The following is a 27,135-nucleotide window of genomic DNA, read 5'->3' as shown; positions in this document are numbered from 1 at the left end:
ATTGCGCATGCGTTAGGTGTTAGGTTTATTTTAGCAGATCGCGGTTGACAGGGAGATAGACATTGCGCATGCGTTAGGTGTTAGGTTTATTTTCTAGTTAGTTTAGGGAGTTACGGGGCTCCAATAGTCAGCGTAAGGCTTCTTACGGCTGCTTTTTGTGGCGAGGTGAAAATGGAGTAAGTTTTCTCCATTTTCGCCACGTAAGTCCTTACGCTGCATATTGGATACCAAACTGCGCGGGTTTGGTATACCTGCCTATGGCCCAAAAAACTGCGGGCGACGGCAGAAATATACGCGCGTAACTTCTAGGTTACGCCGTATTATATGTGATACCAAATCCGCGCAAATATTGGCGTCGCCGGCTTTTGCGGGCGACGCTTTATATCGGATCGACCCCTTGGTGTTTTTTAGTGCACTTAAATAAAATATAAAAAAGAGAGAGAAAAAGAAAAAAAACTCCAGTTCCTCTCCCGCCCCCTCCCTATCAATGTATGACATAGCCTGGGCCTTTTAATATCATGATACTGAAAACATGGTGTATATTGGTGTATATTGTGTTGACAGAGGATAAGACTGGATAATTTTCATCCATTTCTTAAATAAAAGTGATATTTGTTTGTTATGTGAGATAGGTATATTATAGTGTTCAAAAATTATTTGGGATTTTATTGCCATAATGAACGATCCAAAAGAGGGGGCTGTCCGATTCTTCCAATTTTTCAAAATCAAATTACGGCCAATCATAATAGATGTATTAACTAGATTATAGTTTGGAATATACGCAGTCTTGTAGAGGAAAAGTTTTTATTTTGGTTCCATGATAAATCCATAATGAAAAATGTTATTGAGCCAATAATTCACTTTCTGACAAAACTGCATGATTTTTTTACACAACCAAAAACAATGGAGAACATTGGCTGTTGTAAAATTATATCTATGACAACTGAAATGTCTAGCATGTGACCATTTAGCTAGTCTGGACGGAGGGATATATGCATTATTGATTAATTTTATATGTGATTCACGTATCCATTTGATACCAGGCTTAATCATGCCAATATTGATATCCTCAAATTCTTATCCAATATAGAGAGATCTTATCTAAACATAATTGGCCATGTTTTGCCAAAAGTTCCCTTGGCAATAAAGATTAATATAATCACCAATTTTCCCAAAACGTTCCTCTATCTGACCCAATTGTACTTTCTTACTAATGGAATGACGCAATTGGAGATATGCATAAAAGTTGTGGTTGGGTAAATTATATTCTGTGGAAATACTGTCAAAGGTTCTCATTCTGTAAGTCCCCTCCATGGCTTGCATTATAGTGATCAAGCCTTTCTGAGCCCTACTATGAAATATCTCTTACTCTATCCCAGGAAGAAACTCCGGGTTATCTCCAATAGGCAGAAAAACAGAAACTCGAAAATTAATATTCAGGGTCGCACAGAGTCTCTGCCAAGCTTTAGATAACATTGCATATGCTCGATAGTGTCTTAATATTCTCTGGAAGTTGTGTATGTGGAGAATGCAATATGGCCTTAAGAGAATAGGGGGAAATGAGCTTTTCTTCTATACTAGTGTTGGTCAGATAATCATGTGACACAAGCCAATCTACCGCATATCTTGCAAGTATTGAAATATTGCATGATCTAACATCAGGAAAGGAGAATCATGAAAGTTTAGTTTTAACTGTCCCTTTAAGTATTCTGTAGTGTATGTCATTTTGTGTTACACCACAACTGAGCTACACCATTACTATGCACATTATCTCTAGAGTACACTGGGGTATAGCTTTATATGTGACAGTGTACCCATGACTGACCGTAATAGTATTTTGATACCCAGGTGTTTGATAAAGAGTTACAAGGTTTCTCTCAATAAATTAGTCATTTTTTTAGCACCTACTCTCTCCCTTAATCTTTATAAATTGTTTACATTAGAAATAACTCCATTAGGTAAAAGTAAATAAAAAAAATAATAAAATACGCATCCTGAGTATACCAGGAAGACTCTGGCATTAGGAAGGGCTGAGAGGCAGAGATCAGATGGGTCATAGTGCAGGTGACAGAGATACTTGATGGGGACTTTGTGCTGTCTGGAAGGTACAGGCTGACTGACCAGTCTTTTTTTTTTACTATTTCCAAGATTTTTCTTTTAGTTCTAATTAGGACCATCTTGTACATTCTAGGGGGGCCATTGACTGTGACAGATGCCAACTTGTGCTTGAGTCGTCTACTACCAGAATACTTCCCACGGATATTCGGTCCTACGGAAGACCAGCCTCTTTCTAAGGATGATACTTTACGCAAGTTCCAAGAGCTGACAGTAAAAATTAACAACTTCCAGTCTGGGACAGCTGGGGGCAAGGCCCCTCTGAGTGTGGAGGAAGTGGCAATGGGATTCATCAGAGTAGCCAATGAAGCCATGTGTCGACCAATCAGATCGCTAACTCAGGTACAGGGGTGTAGTGTTTTGGACATTGCAAGAACAGGTCTGTCAATTTCGTCTTTTGTGGAGAATAAGAGGGGCCAAGACTATTAGAGAGACTGGGCCAGAAAGAGACCAAGTGACAGGAACACAGTTAATGGCATTGACTAAGCCAAGTCAACAGAGGCGAATGAGAGTGGTCAAACCTCATACTGAGGAGGGGCAGAGAAGAGTAAGTGAGGGCCACTTTCTGTACTTAATTTTCTATCCTCCATTTAAAACGGCAATATTTAAACATATTGATTTTTTTAAATAATTTAAACTAATACAGAAATACAAGTTGAGCTCTGTTCTTTTTTAATTATTAATTTAAACTAATAGAGAAATAGAAGTGTAGTATTGTTTTTTTTTAATTCCCTTATCAATGGCACACAAAAGGAAACTTTAACAAGGCGAAATAAAAATAAAAACAAGACAATCTAATCAGTGTTGAAATAACGAGACACAACCACGACACAAGATAGTTAATAGAGTCTTTATGTATTTTGTAAATTTACCTGAAAAATAATGTCCACGTCCTTAGTCAACACCTCGTTCTGTCTGAAAGGTTTCCAGTTAGGTGTGCCCCTTTTACCATCTGTGTCTGTAAAATACTGGCTGGGTGATAAATCTATTTCCGGGACACCTCTCATTTTACTTAGTGAGACAAGTATTGTAGTATGTATTGATTACCACGTCATTGGGATTATTGCATTGAATATTTTACCTACTAGTTGTTTTATCCTTGCCATCCTTCACAGTAGCGCCCCCTTGAGCTGGATATTTAGGTATCACAGTAGTGTTTTTTTTTATAATAGCTTATATGGGCCCTGTATAATGTAATCATATCTCCTCTGAGATGCCTCCTTTCCAGTGTAAATAATTACTACCATACCAACCTTTCTTTATAAGACAAATATTCTATTCCCTTTTTTTCACCCTCCTCTGCACTTTTTCCAATTCTATAATATCCTTAATAACGGGTGCACAAAATTGCACTGCATATTAAAGGTGGGTTCTTACTTTTAATTTATAAAAGTCAAAATGAAATATTCATCATGTGAAATTATTTTCCTTTTTAAACATGCCAGTATGGACTCTGCAACTGCTGAGTAGAGAAGCACAGCCAATAAAATTAGTTTCAGACAAAATTTTCATTCAAAATATTCAGGGAAATTAGTTTCCCGTAATATTCAGTGGCTTAACTATTCGGTATTCGTCTAGTTTAAAACTAAACAAATAATGAATTTTCGTTAAACATTTACATTTGCTTTAGTTAAAACTAATGTAAATGTTTTAAAGCTACAGGTGAAAAGTTCACCTCTAGCTACAGAATGTAGTGTGCTCTGGAGAGCATGAAGAGTGTGCTAATGTATTAACCCCTTAAAAAATAAAGTAAACCAATGAATATTCACGATTTTCATAAGTATTTTCTTTCATTTTCGTTGTGCATTCATTCAGATGTTCGTGACAAATGTACATTTGTCTGAAAACTAATGCACATCTTTACTAAAGACTGACATTACGGAGCATATTTATCAAGCTCCATATGTTTCCTGAAGGCTCGCCAGAAACAGAAGTTATGAAGCAGCGGTCTAAAGGCCGCTGTTCCATAACCTGTCCGCTTGCTCTAAGGCGACGGACAGACATCGCCAGAAATCAACCCGATCAAATACGATCGGGTTGATTGACACTCCCTGCTAGTGGCCGATGATAAATGCTGAGAGCGTATGCACTATGATAATTAGGCTCCTACATCTTATGGTTAAAGTGAAAGACAATCCTAGCTAGGATTGACTATTAAAACAATATGTAGACAGCTCCTTTATTTGTTTCAATCTATCGCCTTTTTTTTGCTGCTACAGCAGCCCACGGCTAAAAAATTTTTTGCTAAGAGGAGACATTTTCACCTCTTAGCCAATAGCCGGGCGGTAAATCCGGCTTGGCGCTCATGGGAGCCGGATTTACCGCATGGCTATTGGCTAAAAGGTGAAAACGTCACCTCTTAGCAAAAATGTTTTAGCCGTGGGCTGCTGTAGCAGCTAAGAACGGTGATCAATTGAAACAAATAAAGACACTTTCTGCATGAAGTATCTTATACTTCATGAGTGAAAGTCCCCTTTATTTGTTTCAATAGTCAATCTTTGTAAAAGGCTAGGATTGACTTTCACTTTAAGTATAATATCTATAAAAACTCCCAAGTATTTAATGATATCCGCAAACTTTAAAGTTGCTTATCTATGTTTGCTGCCAAAATGCATGTTTGCATTTATCTAGATTGAGACTCATTTGCCACTTTCCAGCCCAGTTTTCCAATTTATCCAAGTCCTTTTGGAAAGAAATAACATTGTGTTCAGATTGTATTATTTTATTTAATTTTGTATCATCTTCAAATACTCACACTGGACTTTTTATGCCTCTTTCAAGATCGTTTTTTTTTTTTAAATCATTTATTTATATGTCCAACAAGAAGTACAATCAGAAATAAATTTCCACCTTTGTGTACCATGCAGGGTCAGGTGTTAAGGAAAGCAAAACGATATGAAACACAACACAAAAAAAAAACCAGGATTACATTTCCTTAAATAAATTGGCAGGCAGAAAATAAAAGAAAATACTCTCGTATAGCCTATTTGTACGAAATGTTGGACTTTTATTCAACTAAACGGAATACCATTTAATCTGCACACATACTATCAACATACATAGCAACAATCACAAACAAAATCGGGAAAACAAAAGGAAAGAGAAGAAAAAAAAAGAAAAAAAAACCCCTCCCTATCTCCTCCCCTCTCCCCTCCCTCCCCTGCCCCTTCTCATCATTTTCCCATTTCCTCTTATCCTATCGTCTCTTGTGACCTACTGATCTTCTTCTTTCCAATTCTAACTATATATTTCTCTACACCTCCATTCACTTCATACTTCTCTATAATTAGTTATCCATGCATGTGGGAAAAGATCTCTAGCCACAAGGTCCATAAAAGAATTTGAAGACAAAAATGGAGTCAAAATAACTTTTTGTATAGCTAGAGAGTAGGTTTTAATAATAGGTAACCAACCAACTAGAAAGATTTTTAATCTCTTTTCTGATATGCTTTTTAAATGAAATGATTCATATATGATTTGGGTTTGAATCTCCTTCTGGATTTGAGATAGTCCGGGGACTGTAGTAGCAGTTAACTGTAGTAGCAGTTAAAATAATAGTGTTTAAGGTGTTTACGTAGAAGCCCCTATTACTGGGGACATCCAACCAGATTATCTCATTAAGTGATAATGTAATAGATGTCTTGTAATGTACATTAAACCAATATTCCAACTTACGCCATAATTGCATAATTTTCGGACAATACCAAAACATATGTAAGGTATCTGCTTTAGATTTATTGAAGCGGGGACAAGCCCCGTTGCAGGTAGGATAAAATTTAGCTAATCTTAAAGGGGATAAATAATAATTATTAATAAGCTTTAAATGGGATTCTCTCCAGTTCCTGGGGATTTCACATTTCTTTACACTTGCCATGCTGCGTTTAATTTTACCAGAGTCTATTGAAGGAAAAGAGGAGGTCCAGAATATAGTCAGCTTGTCTACAAAAATTAATGTTTGTTTAGAGAGCATAATGTCATACATAAGAGAAATAGATGAATTTCCGGTCGCGAATTTTTGAAAACATACATTGAGATCCGACCATGCCTTCAACCTGCTCACATCCCACTTTCGCGTGTTAATAAAATGGCACACCTGCAGATACGCGAAAAAGTTGGATCTGTCTAACTGGAAGTGTTGTGAAAGGATTCCAAAGGAAATTATTTGACCATCTTGTGGAAGAATCTGGCAAATATACTTGAGATCTTTTTCAAGCCATTCTCTGAATACTAATTGTTTAAGACCTGGGGAAAATTGAGGATTTCCAGTAATCGGTAAGAATGCCGAAAATGTAAAATCTACTTCCATCATTGTACAGCACTTCTGCCAAGCCGCTACAACATTTCTGATAGAGATTAAAGAAGAAAGCTTATTTGGTAGAGATTTGAGAGGGCAGTGTAATATTGCTTTTAGGGCAAAGGGGGAGACCATAAAAGTCTCCATCTCTAAAGATGACACTAACTCCTTTTCTACAATCCAGTCCACCGCCGTTTTAATTAGACAAGCCCAGTTATAGAACTTAAAATTAAGAAAAGACAGACCAACTGCTTCAAAGTTTTGCATGAGTCTATTTAGAGAGATATGCGATTTCCTGTTATTCCAAATAAATTTGGAACAGCAAGAATATAATTTACATAAATCCTTGCTGAGAATAAAAAGAGGAAGATTCTGGAGGGGATAAAGTAAGCGGGGGAAAATAATTGTCTTAATTAAATTAATACGCGCTGTAATAGATAATGGGAAAGCCATCCATAATTCCAAATCTGATTTAATCTTTAGAAGCAATGGTGCGAAGTTAAGGCGATACCAGTTTTTCGGATTTTTATGTAGTATTATCCCTAAATATGTAATTGCTTCTACCTCTCTAAATGGATGGTCTTGCAAACTGTTCCTGGCTTTATTAATCCACATGAGTTCACTTTTATTAAAATTAATTTTATAGCCCGCAAATGAGCTGAACTCGTCTAAGCATTGCAATGTAGTAGGAATTGAATAAAGTGAGTTCTTTAAAAATAAAAGTAGGTCATCTGCATAAAGCAGGATCTTAAGAGTGTAGGAGCCCATACTAATTCCTTCTAATACGTCTCTCAGACGAATAGCTAAAGGTTCCAGTGCCAAATTAAATAAAAGGGGTGACAATGGGCACCCCTGTCTTGTTCCCCGTCCTAAGATAATTTTTTGGGAAAGATGACCATTAACAATAAGAAAAGAGATTGGGTTTCTGTAAATTTTCCGAATAAATTGCAAGAATTGATTCTTAAAGCCAAATTCCTCTAAAACTTTAAATAAGTGGGCCCATGAAATAGCATCAAATGCCTTTTCGGCATCTAACGAAAGAATCGCACAATCATTTGTTAGATTCTTTTTTTCCTTTTCTTTCAAATAATGCGAGTAATCAAGAAAAGTCACAATTTTACGGATATTCTTTATGGACGTCCTGGATTTCATAAAACCCGTTTGGTCTGTATGAATAATATTACCCAACAGAAAAGATAACCTGTCTGCTATAATTGCCATCAAAATTTTATAATCTGTGTTCAACACAGATATAGGCCTATAAGAGGCCGGCTCCTCCGGGTTTTTACCTTTCTTGAGAATTAGAGTGATATTGGCGGCTGAAAAGTAAGAAGAGATGGGACTATCCGAATAGAGATAATTGTTAAACAATTTTCCCAATATAGGAATTATTTCCGGGGCCAGTATTCTATAAAATTCTGCCGGAAGGCAATCTGGGCCTGCGGCCTTATTTAATCGCATCTTATCTATCATTTTTTTATTTCCTCGGCCTCAATTGGAGCATTAAGGGATGTTAATTCATCTTCCTGAATTTGAGGTAACTTTATTTTAGACCAGAATCTATCTTGATTATAAACATTACTTTCCTGGCTAGAATATAATTTCTTATAATAAGCGAACAGCACTCTACTAATTCCCATTGAATCCGTGTGGCATATCTCATTTTCTTTAATAGCCAAAATATAGTTCTTTTTCTTTCTATTTTTTATTAATTTTGCTAGGTGTTTAGTTGAATCACGATAAAGGCTTCTAAATTGAATATTGATTTTGGCTTCTTCATTTTGGGATTTCTGTTCTAGAAAAACATCTCTTTCTCTTCTCGCCTCCTGGTATTTGTTCCAAGAACTTGAAGAACGGTCCTCAGAGAATTTTCTATAGGAATTTCTGACTCTATTAGATAACTGGATTTCTTGAGCCCTAGACTTCTTTTTACTATTTATTAGATAACTCTTAATTTCACCTCTTAAGACAGCCTTGGCGGCTTCCCAGAAGATCTCAATTCTATTAAAATAAGAGATGTTATGTGTACAATAGTCCTTCCATTTTTGCCGGCTAAGATGAGATTCTCCCCTATGAAGGGAAAGATTTTGGTTTTTATTTTTTCCCAAAAACTTCTGCTGTTTTTATTTGGACCATACACATTGCATAGTACATATATGACCTGATTTATCTGGATTCGGAGTATAATATATCTAGCCTCTGCATCTTTATCTATGTGTAAGATTTTATAATCAAGATCTTTATGGAATAAAAACTCTACTCCACATTTCCTATCTGTTCTTGAAGTGGCTACAACCTCACCCACCCATTTAATTTTAAGTTTAGCAGCTTCTATATCAGTAAGATGGGTTTCCTGAATGTAGACAATATCTGGTCTTTTTTTTGCAAGTGTTTTAACTATGAGTTTTCTCTTCATAGGGGAGGATATACCACCCACGTTCCAGGACAGAATATTTACTTCAGACATTTAAAAAGAAAGGTTAAAAATTTGTTTAATCATTTCTCCCCCTTTTCTTTTCCCTTTTTCTTTGGGATCTCAAAACTTCCATCTGAGGATTTATCTACAATCCACAGTAATCTTCCCAATAGACTCGTATACAAGACGGAGAGGGAGAGAGGGAAGAGGAGAAGAAAAAAAAAAAAAAAAAAAAAAAAAAAAAAGATCTTTAATAAACAGTTTAAAGAGTGGAACCTGGACAGATCCTTGAGGCACTCCTCTTACCACGTTTGCCCTACTTGAGAATTCCCCATTAACAACTCTCTGCATTCTATCCTTAAACCAGTTTTCTATGCAGTTTTATTCACTTTCTCTTGGAAAGCTTTTCTTTTTAAGAAAACTATTTTGTACTACATCAGAAATATTTAGTTTGCCCAGTCTTTTAGAACAAATGTGTGCTTGTTTGACAATAAAATAAAAGGCTCTAGCTCTATGTCCCTTTTTTAAATTTTAGGCAAATTCTTGAAGATGTTTTAAAAATATCTTAGAATTCCTATAAATACTAAAAAAATATAACCCACTTTGAATTAGTTGCAATGCTTTTCGATAATTTATTAATTAACCTTTTCTGTATGTAAAAAAAAAATGCAGAACTGTTGTGAATGGCACATCTGTCACCAACAAATTAAGTAAACTTGCTTTAAAATAAGATGCTGATCATTATATTTCTAATATCTCTTCATGCACAGGCTAAAGGTCATGACACGTCCCGCCATGTTCTAGCATGCTTTGGTGGTGCAGGTGGACAGCATGCTTGTGCTATCGCTCGCTCTCTGGGCATGAAAACTGTATTTATCCACAAGTAAGTGCCAAGCCCAAATGTGGGTTATTATGGGCAGCTGTGGCATGTCTGTGGTTGGATTGAATAGTTTGAGACATTTAATTACAGCAATATTTAGTAGGGATTACAGTGCTCTACATTACACAACTACAGCAAAAGGCAAAAATACAAACTGAATATGTTTATTTTCCAGCTTCCCCCCAAATCTCTCATCCCACTCTAAACTGCCCAAACACCACCCCTAACCCATAGCCACACCCAAACCCACACCTAATCCCTAACCACATCCTTAAACTGCCCAAACTCCATCCCTAATCCCTAACCACATCCCAAAACCCCACCCATAAACCACGCAAACCCCATCCCCTAATTCCTAACCACACCAATAAATCATACTGATCCCACCCCTAATCTCTAACCACACCCCTAAACCACCCAACCCCACCCTGATTTCTAACCACACCCCTAAATCACTCAAACCCCACCCTGATTCCTAACCCTACCCCTGATATCTAACCCCACTCTTATCCCTGACCCCAACCATAAACCACCCTTATCCCAGCCCTAAACCCTAAGCCCACCTCCCACTCATAATCAACCCGAATCTCTACCTCCTCCCCTTAACCATCCATTCCCCATCCCTCATCACCTATCTACATCCCTAAACCTCCCATACCACACCCCTGATACCTAACCTCCCATATCCAACCCCTAAATTACCAACACACCACCCTTGATCCCTAAACTTACCCTTAAACCAGTTAGACACTACCCCTGATATCTAACCCCACCCTTATCCCTGACCAGCCCCTAAACCACCCAGACCCCATCCCCTAATCCCCAACCGCTAAACCACTAAGACCCCACCCCTTATATCTAACTCCACACTGATGCCTGAGCCATCACCATAATCCCCAGACCCCACTCCTAAACAACTCAGACCCCACCCCCTCACATACCACCCTGATCCACACAAATTCCACCCAGATCTGTATCACTCAAACTTTACCTAGATATCACTGTAAACTAGTGACAATTTATAGTGCTGTACACTAGTGACAACTTTTAGCTCTGGACTAGTGACATTCTATATCACTGTACACTACTGACAGATTATAGCTCTGAAGACTAGTGACAACTTATATCACTGTGCACTAGTGACAACTTATAGCACTGTACATTAGTGACAACTTATACCACTGTACACTAGTGACATCTTATATCACTGTACACTAGTGACAACTTATAGCTCTGAAGACTAGTGACAACATATTACTGTGCACTAGTGACAACTTATAGCACTATATATTAGCGATAACTTATAGCACTGTACACTACTGTGTACTAGTGACATCTTATATCATTGTGCACTAGTGACAACTAATAGCTCCGAAGACTAGTGACAACATATCACTGTGCACTAGTGACAACTTATAGCTCTGAAGACTAGTAATAACTTATATCACTGTGCACTAGTGACAACTCATAGCACTATATGCTATTGACAACGTATAGCTCTGATGACTAGTGACAACTTATACCACTGTACACTGGTGACAACGTATATAGCTCTGATGACTAGTGACAACATATCACTGTGCACTAGTGACAACTTATAGCTCTAAAGACTAGTAACAACATATCACTGTGCACTAGTGACAACTTATAGCACTGTACACTAGTGACAACTTATAGCACTGTACACTAGTGACAATTTATAGCACTGTAAACTAGTGACAACTTATATCACTGTACACTAGTGACAATTTATATCACTGTGCACTAGTGACAACTTATATCACTGTGCACCAGTGACAACTTACTGTATATCACTGTACATTAGTGACAATTTATATCACTGTGCACCAGTGACAGCTTACATCACTGTACACTAGTGACAGCTTATAGCGCTGTACACTAGTGACAACTTATAGCTCTGAAGACTTGTTACAACATATCACTGTGCACTAGTGACAACTTATAGCACTGTACACTAGTGACAACGTATACCACGGTACAATAGTGACAACTTATAGCACTGTACATTAGTGACAACTTATATCACTGTACACTAGTGACAATTTATATCACTGTGCACTAGTGACAACTTATATCACTGTGCATCAGTGACAACTTATAGCACTGTGAACTAGTGACAACTTATAGCACTGTACACTAGTGACAACGTATACCACGGTACAATAGTGACAACTTATAGCACTGTACATTAGTGACAACTTATATCACTGTACATTAGTGACAATTTATATCACTGTGCACCAGTGACAACTTACATCACTGTACACTAGTGACAACTTATAGCACTGTGAACTAGTGACAACTTATAGCACTGTACACTAGTGACAACGTATACCACGGTACAATAGTGACAACTTATAGCACTGTACATTAGTGACAACTTATATCACTGTGCACTAGTGACAACTTATATCTCTGTGCACTAGTAATAACTTATAGCTCCAAAGACTATTGACAACATATCACTGTGCACTAGTGACAACTTATATCACTGTGCGCTAGTGAAAACTTATAACACTTTACACTAGTGACAACATATAGCACTGTACACTAGTGACAATTTATAGCACTGTACACTAGTGACAACTTATAACACTACTCTAGTGACAATTTATAGCATGGTACACTAGTGACAACTTATAGCGCTGTGCACTAGTGACAACTTATTGCGCTGTACACTATTGACAATTTATATCACTGTGCACCAGCGACAACTTATACTGTACATTAGTGACAACTTATATCACTGTGCACAAGTGACAATTTATAGCACTGTACATTAGTAACAACTTAAAACACTGTGCACTAGTGACAACATATGACACTGTACACTGGTGACAATTTATAGCACTGTACACTAGTGAGAACTTATAGCGCTGTACACTAGTGACAATTTATAGCACTGTGTACTAGTGACAACTTATAGCGCTGTACACTAGTGACAATTTATAGCACTGTACACTAGTGACAGCTTATAGCACTGTATACTAGTGACAATTTATAGCACTGTACACTAGTGACAATTTATAGCACTGTACACTAGTGACAAATTATATCAATGTACACTAGTGGCAATTTATTTTAATGTATACTAGTGACAACTTATATCACTGTACACTAGTGACAATTTATATCACTATACACTAGTGACAATTTATATCACTGTACACTAGTGACAACTTATATCACTGTACACTAGTGACAACTTATATCACTGTACACTAGTGACAACTTATAGCACTGTACACTAGTGACAACTTATAGCACTGTACACTAGTGACAACTTATATCACTGCATACTAGTGACAATTTATAGCACTGTACACTAGTGACAATTTATAGCACTGTACACTAGTGACAACTTATAGCACTGTACACTAGTGACATTGTATAGCACTGTACACTAGTGACAACTTATAGCACTGTGCACTAATGACAACTTATAGCACTGTACACTATTGACAACTTATATCAATGTACACTAGTGACTACTTATAGCACCGTGTGCTACTGAGAACTTTTAGCACTGTAAACTAGGGAAAACTAATAGCACTGTACACTAGAGACAATTTATAACACTAGTGACAATTTATAGCACTGTACACTAGTGACAATTTATAGCACTGTACATTAGTAACAAATTATATCACTGTACACTAATGACAACTTATAGAACTGTACACTAGTGACAATTTATAGCACTGTACACTAGTGACAATTTATAGCACTGAACACTAGTGACAACTTTTATCACTGTGCACTAGTGACAGCTTATATCAATGTGCACTAGTGACAACTTATAGCACTGTACACTAGTGACAACTTATAGCACCGTGCACTAGTGACAACTTATATCACTGTGCACTAGTGACAGCTTATAGCACTGTACACTAGTGACGACTTATATCAATGTGCACTAGTGACAATTTATAGCACTGTACACTAGTGACAACTTATAACACTGTACACTAGTGACAACTTATATCAATGTAAACTTGTGACAGCTTATAGCACTGTACACTGGTGACAACTTAAAGCACTGTACACAAGTGACAATTTATATCACTGTACACAAGTGACAACACAGTGCTTTAAGTCTTCACTAGTGTACAGTGCTATGACTTATAGCACTGTGCACTAGTGACAACTTATAACACTGTACACTAGTGACAACTTATATCAATGTACATTAGTGACAACTTATAGCACTGTGTACTAATGACAACTTATAGCACTGTACACTTTTGACAACTTATAGCACTGTACACTAGTGACAACATATAGCTCTGTACACTAGTGACAACTTATAGCACTGTACACTAGTGACAACATATAGCATTGTACACTAGTAACTACTTATAGCACTGTGTACTAGCGACAACTGATAGCACTGTACACTAGTGACAACTTATATCAATGTGCACTAGTGACAACTTATAGCACTGTGTACTAATGACAACTTATAGCACTGTACACTTTTGACAACTTATAGCACTGTACACTAGTGACAACATATAGCTCTGTACACTAGTGACAACTTATAGCACTGTACACTAGTGACAACATATAGCATTGTACACTAGTAACTACTTATAGCACTGTGTACTAGCGACAACTGATAGCACTGTACACTAGTGACAACTTATATCAATGTGCACTAGTGACAATTTATAGCACTGTACACTAGTGACAACGTATAGCACTGTACACTAGTAACTACTTATAGCACTGTGTACTAGCGACAACTGATAGCACTGTACACTAGAGACAACATATCACTGTACACTTGTGACAATTTATAGCACTGTACACTAGTGGCAACTTATATCACTGTACACTAGTGACATTGCATAGCACTGTACACTAGTGACAACTTATATCAATGTGCACTAGTGACAATTTATAGCACTGTACACTAGTGACAACTTATATCACTGTGCACTAGTGACATTGCATAGCACTGTACACTAGTGACAACTTATAACACTGTACACAAGTGACAACTTATATCAATGTGCACTAGTGACAATTTATAGCACTGTTCACTAGTGACAACTTATATCACTGTGCACTAGTGACAATTTATAGCACTGTACACTAGTGACAACTTATATCAATGTGCACTAGTGATAATTTATAGCACTGTACACTAGTGACAACTTATATCAATGTGCACTAGTGACAATTTATAGCACTGTACACTAGTGACAACTTATATCACTGTGCACTAGTGACAATTTATAGCACTGTACACTAGTGACAACTTATATCACTGTGCACTAGTGACAATTTATAGCACTGTACACTAGTGACAACTTATATCACTGTGCACTAGTGACATTGCATAGCACTGTACACTAGTGACAACTTATAACACTGTACACAAGTGACAACTTATATCAATGTGCACTAGTGACAATTTATAGCACTGTACACTAGTGACAACTTATATCACTGTGCGCTAGTGACAATTTATAGCACTGTACACTAGTGACAACTTATATCAATGTGCACTAGTGACAATTTATAGCACTGTACACTAGTGACAACTTATATCACTGTGCACTAGTGACAATTTATAGCACTGTACACTAGTGACAACTTATATCACTGTGCACTAGTGACATTGCATAGCACTGTACACTAGTGACAATTTATAGCACTGTACACAAGTGACAACTTATATCACTGTGCGCTAGTGACAATTTATAGCACTGTACACTAGTGACAACTTATATCAATGTGCACTAGTGACAGCTTATAGCACTGTACACTAGTGACAACTTATATCACTGTGCACTAGTGACAATTTATAAAATTAGTGACAATGTATAGCACTCTGCACTAGTGACAACTTATATCACTGTACACTTGTGACAATTTATAGCACTAGTGACAACTTATAGAACTTTGCAGTAGTGACCACTTATAGCACTGTGCACAAGTGACAATTTATATCACTGTGTGCTAGTGACAACTTATAGCTCTGTACACTAGTGACAATTTATAGCACTGTGCACTAGTAACAAATTATATCACTGTACACTAGTGACAACTTATAGCACTGTACACTAGTGACAACTTATAGCACTGTACACTAGTGACATTGTATAGCACTGTACACTAGTGACATTTTATATCACTGTGCACTAGTGACAACTTATTATCAAAGTGCACTAGTGACAAGTTATAGCACTGTACACTAGTGACAGCTTATATCACTGTACACTAGTGACAATTTATTATCAATGTGCACTAGTGACAATTTATAGCACTGTACACTAGTGACAATTTATAGCACTGTGCACTAGTAACAAATTATATCACTGTGCACTAGTGACAGCTTATAGCACTGTACACTAGTGACAGCTTATAGCACTGTACACTAGTGACAACGTATAGCACTGTACACTAGTGACAGCTTATAGCACTGTACACTAGTGACAGCTTATAGCACTGTACACTAGTGACAACTTATAGCACTGTACACTAGTGACAACTTATAGCACTGTACATTAGTGACAGCTTATAGCACAGTACACTAGTGACAGCTTATAGAACTGTACACTAGTTACAACTTATAGCACTGTACATTAGTGACAGCTTATAGCACTGTACACTAGTGACAACTGATAGCACTGTACACTAGTGACAGCTTATAGCACTGTACACTAGTGACAGCTTATAGCACTGTACACTAGTGACATTGTATAGCACTGTACACTAGTGACATTGTATAGCACTGTACACTAGTGACAACTGATAGCACTGTACACTAGTGACATTGTATAGCACTGTACACTAGTGACATTGTATAGCACTGTACACTAGTGACAACTGATAGCACTGTACACTAGTGACAACTGATAGCACTGTACACTAGTGACAACATATCACTGTACACTTGTGACAATTTATAGCACTCTGCACTAGTGACAACTTATATCACTGTACACTTGTGAATATGTATAGCACTAGTGACAATGTATAGCACTTTGCAGTAGTGACCACTTATAGCACTGTGCACAAGTGACAATTTATATCACTGTGCGCTAGTGACAACTTATAGCTCTGATAACTAGTGACAAAATATCACTGTGCACTAGTGACAACTTATAGCACTGTACACTAGTGACAATTTATAGCACTGTACACTAGTGACAATTTATAGCACTGTAAACTAGTGACAACTTATATCACTGTACACTAGTGACAACTTATATCACTGTGCACTAGTGACAACTTATATCACTGTACACTAGTGACAATTTATAGCACTGTGCACTAGTGACAATTTATAGCACTGTAAACTAGTGACAACTTATATCACTGTACACTAGTGACAACATATCACTGTGCACTAGTGACAACTTATATCACTGTACATTAGTGACAATTTATATCACTGTGCACTAGTGACAATATATAGCACTGTACACTAGTGACATCTTATACCACTGTACACTAGTGACAACATATAGCACTGTACACTAGTGACAACATATAGCACTGTACACTAGTGACAAAATATTGCACTGTACACTAGTGACAATTTATAGCACTGTACACTAGTGACAACATATATCACTGTACACTAGTGACAAAATATTGCACTGTACACTAGTGACAACTTATAGCACTGTACACTAGTGACAACTTATAGCACTGTACATTAGTGACAACTTATATCACTTTGCACTAGTGACAACTTATATCACTGTACATTAGTGACAAAATATAGCTCTGTACACTAGTGACAAAATATAGCTCTGTACACTAATGACAACATATAGCACTGTACACTAGTGACAACTTATAGCACTGTACACTAGTGACAACATATAGCACTGTACACTAGTGACAACTTATAGCTCTGAAGACTTGTTACAACATATCACTGTGCACTAGTGACAACTTATAGCACTGTACACTAGTGACAACATATACCACGGTACAAGAGTGACAACTTATAGCACTGTACATTAGTGGCAACTTATATCACTGTGCACTAGTGACAACTTATATCTCTGTGCACTAGTAATAACTTATAGCTCCAAAGACTAGTGACAACATATCACTGTGCACTAGTGACAACTTATAACACTGTACACTAGTGACAACATATAGCACTGTACACTACTGACAACTTATACCACTGTACACTTGTGATAACTTATATCACTGTACACAAGTGACAACATATAACTGTACACATGTGACAATTAGCAGCCTCTGTGTGCAGGTACGGTGGCATTCTGTCGGCATTTGGCATGGCTCTAGCTGACGTGGTGCACGAAGCCCAGGAACCATGTTCATTGGTGTATGGCCCAGACTCTTACTCACTCCTGGAAGAGCGGATCGCTATGCTGGAGAAGCTGTGTATAGATGCTCTGCAGGCGCAAGGCTTTCACAGGTACATGACTGGCATGTTGGTCCAGTGTATATCCAGCTCAATCAGTGTAATATTTCCTTTTCTCTGTGTGTGTGCGTGTGTGTATTTGTATATGTGTGTATATGTGTGTTTGTGTATATGTGTGTATATGTGTGTGTGTGTATATGTGTGTGTATGTGTGTGTGTTTGTGTGTGTGTGTATATGTGTGTTTGTGTGTGTATGTGTCAATATGTATGTGTTTGTGTGTATATGTGTATGTATGTGTGTTTTTGTGTATGTATGTGTGTTTGTATGTGTGTGTATATGTGTGTGTGTATGTATGTGTGTGTATATGTGTCTATGTGTGTTTGTGTATCTATGTGTGTTTTTGTGTCGGTATGAGTGTGTATGCGTCTATGTGTGTGTGTTTTTATGTGTGTGTGTGTTTGTGTGTGTGTTTCTGTATGTATGTATGTGTGTGTGATTTTGTGTGTGTGTATACAGGGAGTGCAGAATTATTAGGCAAGTTGTATTTTTGAGGCTTAATTTTATTATTGAACAACAACCATGTTCTCAATGAACCCAAAAAACTCATTAATATCAAAGCTGAATAGTTTTGGAAGTAGTTTTTAGTTTGTTTTTAGTTATAGCTATTTTAGGGGGATATCTGTGTGTGCAGGTGACTATTACTGTGCATAATTATTAGGCAACTTAACAAAAAACAAATATATACCCATTTCAAATATTTATTTTTACCAGTGAAACCAATATAACATCTCAACATTCACAAATATACATTTCTGACATTCAAAAACAAAACAAAAACAAATCAGTGACCAATATAGCCACCTTTCTTTGCAAGGACACTCAAAAGCCTGCCATCCATGGATTCTGTCAGTGTTTTGATCTGTTCACCATCAACATTGCGTGCAGCAGCAACCACAGCCTCCCAGACACTGTTCAGAGAGGTGTACTGTTTTCCCTCCTTGTAAATCTCACATTTGATGATGGACCACAGGTTCTCAATGGGGTTCAGATCAGGTGAACAAGGAGGCCATGTCATTAGATTTTCTTCTTTTATACCCTTTCTTGCCAGCCACGCTGTGGAGTACTTGGACGTGTGTGATGGAGCATTGTCCTGCATGAAAATCATGTTTTTCTTGAAGGATGCAGACTTCTTCCTGTACCACTGCTTGAAGAAGGTGTCTTCCAGAAACTGGCAGTAGGACTGGGAGTTGAGCTTGACTCCATCCTCAACCCGAAAAGGCCCCACAAGCTCATCTTTGATGATACCAGCCCAAACCAGTACTCCACCTCCACCTTGCTGGCGTCTGAGTCGGACTGGAGCTCTCTGCCCTTTACCAATCCAGCCACGGGCCCATCCATCTGGCCCATCAAGACTCACTCTCATTTCATCAGTCCATAAAACCTTAGAAAAATCAGTCTTGAGATATTTCTTGGCCCAGTCTTGACGTTTCAGCTTGTGTGTCTTGTTCAGTGGTGGTCGTCTTTCAGCCTTTCTTACCTTGGCCATGTCTCTGAGTATTGCACACCTTGTGCTTTTGGGCACTCCAGTGATGTTGCAGCTCTGAAATATGGCCAAACTGGTGGCAAGTGGCATCTTGGCAGCTGCACGCTTGACTTTTCTCAGTTCATGGGCAGTTATTTTGCGCCTTGGTTTTTCCACACGCTTCTTGCGACCCTGTTGACTATTTTGAATGAAACGCTTGATTGTTCGATGATCACGCTTCAGAAGCTTTGCAATTTTAAGAGTGCTGCATCCCTCTGCAAGATATCTCACTATTTTTGACTTTTCTGAGCCTGTCCTTCTTTTGACCCATTTTGCCAAAGGAAAGGAAGTTGCCTAATAATTATGCACACCTGATATAGGGTGTTGATGTCATTAGACCACACCCCTTCTCATTACAGAGATGCACATCACCTAATATGCTTAATTGGTAGTAGGCTTTCGAGCCTATACAGCTTGGAGTAAGACAACATGCATAAAGAGGATGATGTGGTCAAAATACTCATTTGCCTAATAATTCTGCACTCCCTGTATATGTATGTGTTTGTGTGTATATGTGTGTGTGTATGAATGTGTGTTTTTGTGTATGTATGTGTGTGTATATGTTTGTGTATGTATGTGTGTTTGTGTATGTATGTGTTTGTGTATATGTGTGTGTGTGTGACCCTTCTTGCAGGACACTCAGTGTAACCATTTCCTTGCTGTGTGTGATCATCACCCTCCAATAGACTCAGTGTAACCATTTCCTTGCTGTGTGTGATCATCGCCCTCTAATAGACTCAGTGTAACCATTTCCTTGCTGTGTATATGATCATCACCCTCCAATAGACCCAGTGTAACCATTTCCTTGCTGTGTGTGATCATCACCCTCCAATAGACTCAGTGTAACCATTTCCTTGCTGTGTATGATCATCGCCCTCTAATAGACTCAGTGTAACCATTTCCTTGCTATGTGTGTGATCATCACCCTCTAATAGACTCAGTGTAACCATTTCCTTGCTGTGTATATGATCATCACCCTCCAATAGACTCAGTGTAACCATTTCCTTGCTGTGTATATGATCATCGCCCTCTAATAGACTCAGTGTAACCATTTCCTTGCTATGTGTGTGATCATCACCCTCTAATAGACTCAGTGTAACCATTTCCTTGCTGTGTGTGATAATCGCCCTCTAATAGACTCAGTGTAACCATTTCCTTGCTGTGTGTGATAATCGCCCTCTAATAGACTCAGTGTAACCATTTCCTTGCTGTGTATATGATCATCACCCTCTAATAGACTCAGTGTAACCATTTCCTTGCTGTGTATATGCTCATCACCCTCCAATAGACTCAGTGTAACCATTTCCTTGCTGTGTGTGTGATCATCACCTTCCAATAGACTCAGTGTAACCATTTCCTTGCTGTGTGTGATAATCGCCCTCTAATAGACTCAGTGTAACCATTTCCTTGCTGTGTGTGTGATCATCACCCTCCAATAGACTCAGTGTAACCATTTCCTTGCTGTGTGTGTGATCATCACCTTCCAATAGACTCAGTGTAACCATTTCCTTGCTGTGTGTGATAATCGCCCTCTAATAGACTCAGTGTAACCATTTCCTTGCTGTGTGTGATAATTGCCTTTTCCTTGCTGTGTATATGATCATCACCCTCTAATAGACTCAGTGTAACCATTTCCTTGCTGTGTATATGATCATCACCCTCCTAAAGACTCAGTGTAACCATTTCCTTGCTGTGTATATGATCATCACCCTCTAATAGACTCAGTGTAACCATTTCCTTGCTGTGTATATGATCATCACCCTCCAATAGACTCAGTGTAACCATTTCCTTGCTGTGTGTGATAATCGCCCTCTAATAGACTCAGTGTAACCATTTCCTTGCTGTGTATATGATCATCGCCCTCTAATAGACTCAGTGTAACCATTTCCTTGCTGTGTATATGATCATCACCCTCCAATAGACTCAGTGTAACTATTTCCTTGCTGTGTGTGATAATCGCCCTCTAATAGACTCAGTGTAACCATTTCCTTGCTGTGTGTGATAATCGCCCTCTAATAGACTCAGTGTAACCATTTCCTTGCTGTGTGTGATAATTGCCCTCTAATAGACTCAGTGTAACCATTTCCTTGCTGTGTATATGATCATCACCCTCTAATAGACTCAGTGTAACCATTTCCTTGCTGTGTATATGATCATCACCCTCCTAAAGACTCAGTGTAACCATTTCCTTGCTGTGTATATGATCATCACCCTCTAATAGACTCAGTGTAACCATTTCCTTGCTGTGTATATGATCATCACCCTCCAATAGACTCAGTGTAACCATTTCCTTGCTGTGTGTGTGATCATCACCCTCCAATAGACTCAGTGTAACCATTTCCTTGCTGTGTATATGATCATCACCCTCTAATAGACTCAGTGTAACCATTTCCTTGCTGTGTATATGATCATCACCCTCTAATAGACTCAGTGTAACCATTTCCTTGCTGTGTGTGATAATCGCCCTCCAATAGACTCAGTGTAACCATTTCCTTGCCACGTATGATCTCTGTCCCCTTTCTCTGGCAGGTCACAGATTGACACAGAGCCATTCCTGCACCTTCGTTATGAGCGGACAGATTGTGCACTAATGTGCTCTGCCAGAGGATACCCAGCCACTGAGGACTCCTGCCGAGTGGGTGACTTCAAACAGGCCTTCACTACCAGGTGATAGGGAGAGCCACAGGGGATTATACTTCTAATCCATTTGCCTCCCTACTGAAATCTACTTTTGCTCAAACATATTAACCCCTTAATCGTCCGTTCTCCCTCAACAACTAAACCCTTAGTCTGTCAATAATCCAGCTATAATCCACCCCTTAACTGGCAATGCATCTTGTTTTAGCAAACCATCACTTTCTATACCCGCACAATACCCACTACTTAGGTTAAAGTGCTCTGATTACCACGTTCTACTGGCAAACACTATTCTACATCCCTCTAAAAACCCATCCACTGAAATCTACCCACTGCATTTCTCAAAGTAACCCAATAGCACCACAATAGCAATAAAGCCTCCCATAAAGAGATAATCTAGACAAAATTCACTTTCTTTCCTTTCTGTCTTGGAAGAAGTGAGCAGTACAGCCTTTACCGACAAGACTCCAACCGCAAAAAAAAGTCAGTAGTTAAGAGATTTATGGGCTAACGCGGGAACATAAAGCTCTTAACTACTGTGCTATAAAGTACACTAACACCCATAAACTACCTATGAACCCCTAAACCGAGGTCCCCCCACATCACAAACCCTATAATATTTTTTTTTAACCCCTAATCTGCCGCTCCGGACACCCCCGCAACCTACATTATAGCTATAAACCCCTAATCTGCTGTCCCTAACATCGGCGACACCTATATTACATTTATTACCCCCTAATCTGCCCCCCCCAATGTTGCCGCCACCTACCTACACTTATTAACCCCTAATCTGCCGACTGGACATCGCCGCCACTATAATAAATGTATTAACCCCTAAACCGCCGCACTCCCGCCTCTCAAACACTATCATAAATTTTATTAATCCCTAATCTGCCCTCCCTTACATCGCCGCCACCTACCTACAATTATTAATCCCTAATCTCCCGCCCCCAACGTCACCGCTACTATAATAAAGTTATTAACCTCTAAACCTAAGTCTAACCCTAACACCCCCTAAGTTAAATATAATTTAAATTAAACGAACTAAATTTACTATAATTAAATAAATTATTCCTATTTAAAACTAAATACTTACCTATAAAATAAACCCTAATATAGCTACAATATAACTAATAATTACTTTGTAGCTATTTTAGGATTTATATTTATTTTACAGGCAACTTTGTATTTATTTTAACTAGGTACAATAGCTATTAAATAGTTAATAACTATTTAATAGCTACCTATTTAAAATAATTACAAAATTACCTGTAAAATAAATCCTAACCTAAGTTACAAATACACCTAACACTACACCATCATTAAACTAATTAAATAAATTACCTACAATTATCTAAACTAAAATGCAATTAAATAAACTAAACTATAATACAAAAACAACACTAAATTACAGAAAATAAAAAAAATTACAATAAGTTTAAACTAATTACACCTAATCTAAGCCCCCTAATAAAATAAAAAAGCCCCCCAAAATAATAAAATGCCCTACCCTATCCTAAATTACAAAGTAATCAGCTCTTTTACCAGCCCTTAAAAGGGCTTTTTGCGGGGCATTGCCCCAAAGTAATCAGCTCTTTTACCTGTAAATAAAACTACAATACCCCCCCCCCCAACATTACAACCCACCACCCACATACCCCTACTCTAAAATCCACCCCAGCCGGGCACCGATGGGCCAGAAGTGGACATCCGGAGCGGCAGAAGTCTTCATCCGATCGGGTCAGAAGAAGTCCTCCAAGCGGCATATGTCTTCATCCAAGCGGCCTCTTCAATCTTCAATCAACCGGAGCGGAGCCATCTTGAATCCATCCGACGCTGAGCCATCCTCTTCTTACGATGTCCTAAGGCCGAATGAAGGTTCCTTTAAATGACGTCATCCAAGATGGCGTCCCTCGAATTCCCGATTGGCTGATAGGATTCTATCAGCCAATCGGAATTAAGGTAGGAAAAATCTGATTGGCTGATGCAATCAGCCAATCAGATTGAAGTTCAATTCGATTGGCTGATCCAATCAGCCAATCAGATTGACCTCGCATTCTATTGGCTGTTCCGAATACCTTAATTCCAATTGGCTGATAGAATCCTATCAGCCAATCAGAATTCGAGGGACGCCATCTTGGATGATGTCATTTAAAGGAACCTTCATTCGGCCTTAGGACATCATAAGAAGAGGATGGCTCAGCGTCGGATGGATTCAAGATGGCTCCGCTCTGCTCTGGTTGATTGAAGATGCCGCTTGGATGAAGACATCTGCCGCTTGGAGGACCTCTTCTGCCCCGATCGGATGAAGACTTCTGCCGCTCCGGATGTCCACTTCTGGCCCATCGGTGCCTGGCTGGGTGAACACGGCTCCAGGTAGGGTTATCTTCAGGGGGGGTAGTGTTAGGTTTTTTTAAGGGGGGATCGGGTGGGTTTTAGAGTAGGGGTATGTGGGTGGTGGATTGTAATGTTGGGGGGGGTATTGTATTTTTATTTACAGGTAAAAGAGCTGATTACTTTGGGGCAATGCCCTGCAAAAAGCTCTTTTAAGGGCTGGTAAAAGAGCTGATTACTTTGTAATTTAGGATAGGGTAGGGTATTTTATTATTTTGGGGGGCTTTTTTATTTTATTAGGGGGCTTAGATTAGGTGTAATTAGTTTAAACTTATTGTAATTTTTTTATTTTCTGTAATTTAGTGTTGTTTTTTTAATTATAGTTTAGTTTATTTAATTGTATTTTAGTTTAGATAATTGTAGGTAATTTATTTAATTAGTTTAATGATAGTGTAGTGTTAGGTGTATTTGTAACTTAGGTTAGGATTTATTTTACAGGTAATTTTGTAATTATTTTAACTAGGTAGCTATTAAATAGTTATTAACTATTTAATAGCTATTGTACCTAGTTAAAATAAATGCAAAGTTGCCTGTAAAATAAATATAAATCCTAAAATAGCTACAATGTAACTATTAGTTATATTGTAGCTATATTAGGGTTTATTTTATAGGTAAGTATTTAGTTTTAAATAGGATTAATTTATTTAATTATAGTAAATTTAGTTTGTTTAATTTATTATAGTAGCGGCGACGTTGGGGGCGGGAGATTAGGGGTTAATAATTGTAGGTAGGTGGCGGTGACGTTGGGGGGGCAGATTAGGGGGTAATAAATATAATGTAGGTGTCGCGATGTTAGGGGCAGAAGATTAGGGGTTCATAGGTATAATGTAGGTGGCGGCGGTGTCCGGAGCCGCAGATAATGCAGGTGTCAGCGACAGCGGGGGCGGCAGATTAGGGGTTAATAAGTGTAAGGTTAGGGGTGTTTAGACTCGGGGTTCATGTTAAGGTGTTATGTGTAGACTTAGAGAGTGTTTCCCCATAGGAAACAATGGGGCTGCGTTAGGAGCTGAACGCTGCTTTTTTGCAGGTGTTAGGTTTTTTTCAGCCAGCTCAGCCCCATTGTTTCCTATGGGGATATCGTGCACGAGCACGTTTTTCCAGCTTACCGCTACCATAGGCAACGCTGGTATTGAGGGTTGAAGTGGAGCTAAATTATGCTCAACGCTCCCTTTTCTGAGGCTAACGCAGCCATTCAGACAACTCGTAATACCAGCGTTGTCTTAAGGGTGTGCTGGAAAAAAAAAGGCTTGTTAGCCCCGCAAGTCTTTACCGACAAAACTCTAAATCTAGGCGTTTGTCAGTAGTTCAGCACTTTTCTCATATACTTTCTCTAGCATAGAGAGTGAATAACAGTTTCACAGTTTTACAATCTCTGTGCACGTACGCTGGGGAGGCCTGCCATCCTCCTATATACAAAACTCCACTGGAACAAACAATAGCGTCATCACAAAGCTTAAAAAGATTTTTCCTTTATTGAAACAACATCAGGATAAAAAACAACAACGTTTCGAGTCTCTTGGACCCTTACTCATGCTCATGAGTAAGGGTCCAAGAGACTCGAAAAGTTGCTGTTTTTTATCCTGATGTTGTTTCAATAAAGGAAAAATCTTTTTAAGCTTTGTGATGACGCTATCGTTTGTTCCAGTGGAGTTATATATATATATATATTATTATTATTATTTTTTAACTTTAAAAAATTTAGGAGTATAATGAGACAAATTAACCTGTGAGTGCTATCAAGTTCATTCTTTACTACCACAATTACTAAAGACTTCTCAACATAAAGTCCCCAAGCAATGGATTGCCACAATTCTTAAGCCCCCCCCCCCCCCCTATGGGATTCCCTGGAACAGTTCTCCCTAAGGATAACCCAAGTACTTTCCCCCACTCATGAGGTCCAGCCCAAAAAGTATTTCCCTCTTTGATCATGGTCCTTCATAGCTATTCTCCTCAACAATGTCTAGTTGGTTTATCAATCAAATAATATTTACCAAAACTGGACCCTTCCATTATTCTGGCATAAAATTCAATCCAGTTTTCATCTAGTCTTATGAGTACTTGGGAATTTAAGCCATTATCAGCTAGTGTACCCCTTTATCTTATAAAAGGTCAATTAACACTGAATAACTACACTAAATGAAAATATTCAGCTTCTGTGCATGCTACAGTATATACAATTACCAAAAAGCAAAAAAAAAAAAAAAAAAAATACTTATAGTTTTAGCAGACAATAAAACATTAGTATTAAGTAGTGGAATTGCAGTTATTCAGTAGTTCTCCTGTTGTATCCACAGATATCTTAAGGAGTTTGGCTTTACCATTCCATCTCGAGCTGTTGTAGTGGATGATATACGGGTTAGAGGAACAGGCAGTACCAGTATTCGCTGTGAAAATCGCATCCAGTCCAGTGGGAAACCACCCAGAATGGAGACTGTA

At 38.2% G+C, this 27,135-nt stretch overlaps 1 protein-coding gene across 3 annotated transcripts in view; it reads left to right on the top strand.

The window, feature by feature from the left end:
* The window catches only part of OPLAH (5-oxoprolinase, ATP-hydrolysing), a 291,557-nt gene that overhangs the window by 147,223 nt on the left and 117,199 nt on the right, over positions 1 to 27,135 (top strand). For all 3 annotated transcript variants that reach the window (XM_053715452.1, XM_053715451.1, XM_053715453.1), the window contains exons 10-14: positions 2,192 to 2,457; positions 9,596 to 9,708; positions 17,969 to 18,139; positions 22,198 to 22,335; positions 26,994 to 27,132. In XM_053715452.1, coding sequence (XP_053571427.1) covers positions 2,192 to 2,457; positions 9,596 to 9,708; positions 17,969 to 18,139; positions 22,198 to 22,335; positions 26,994 to 27,132 — 827 coding nt within the window. The remainder of the gene's footprint in view (positions 1 to 2,191; positions 2,458 to 9,595; positions 9,709 to 17,968; positions 18,140 to 22,197; positions 22,336 to 26,993; positions 27,133 to 27,135) is intronic.

The sequence above is a fragment of the Bombina bombina genome, chromosome 5, assembly GCF_027579735.1.
Source record: "Bombina bombina isolate aBomBom1 chromosome 5, aBomBom1.pri, whole genome shotgun sequence".
Taxonomy (NCBI): domain Eukaryota; kingdom Metazoa; phylum Chordata; class Amphibia; order Anura; family Bombinatoridae; genus Bombina; species Bombina bombina.
This window is presented reverse-complemented; position numbering and strand designations above follow the sequence as displayed.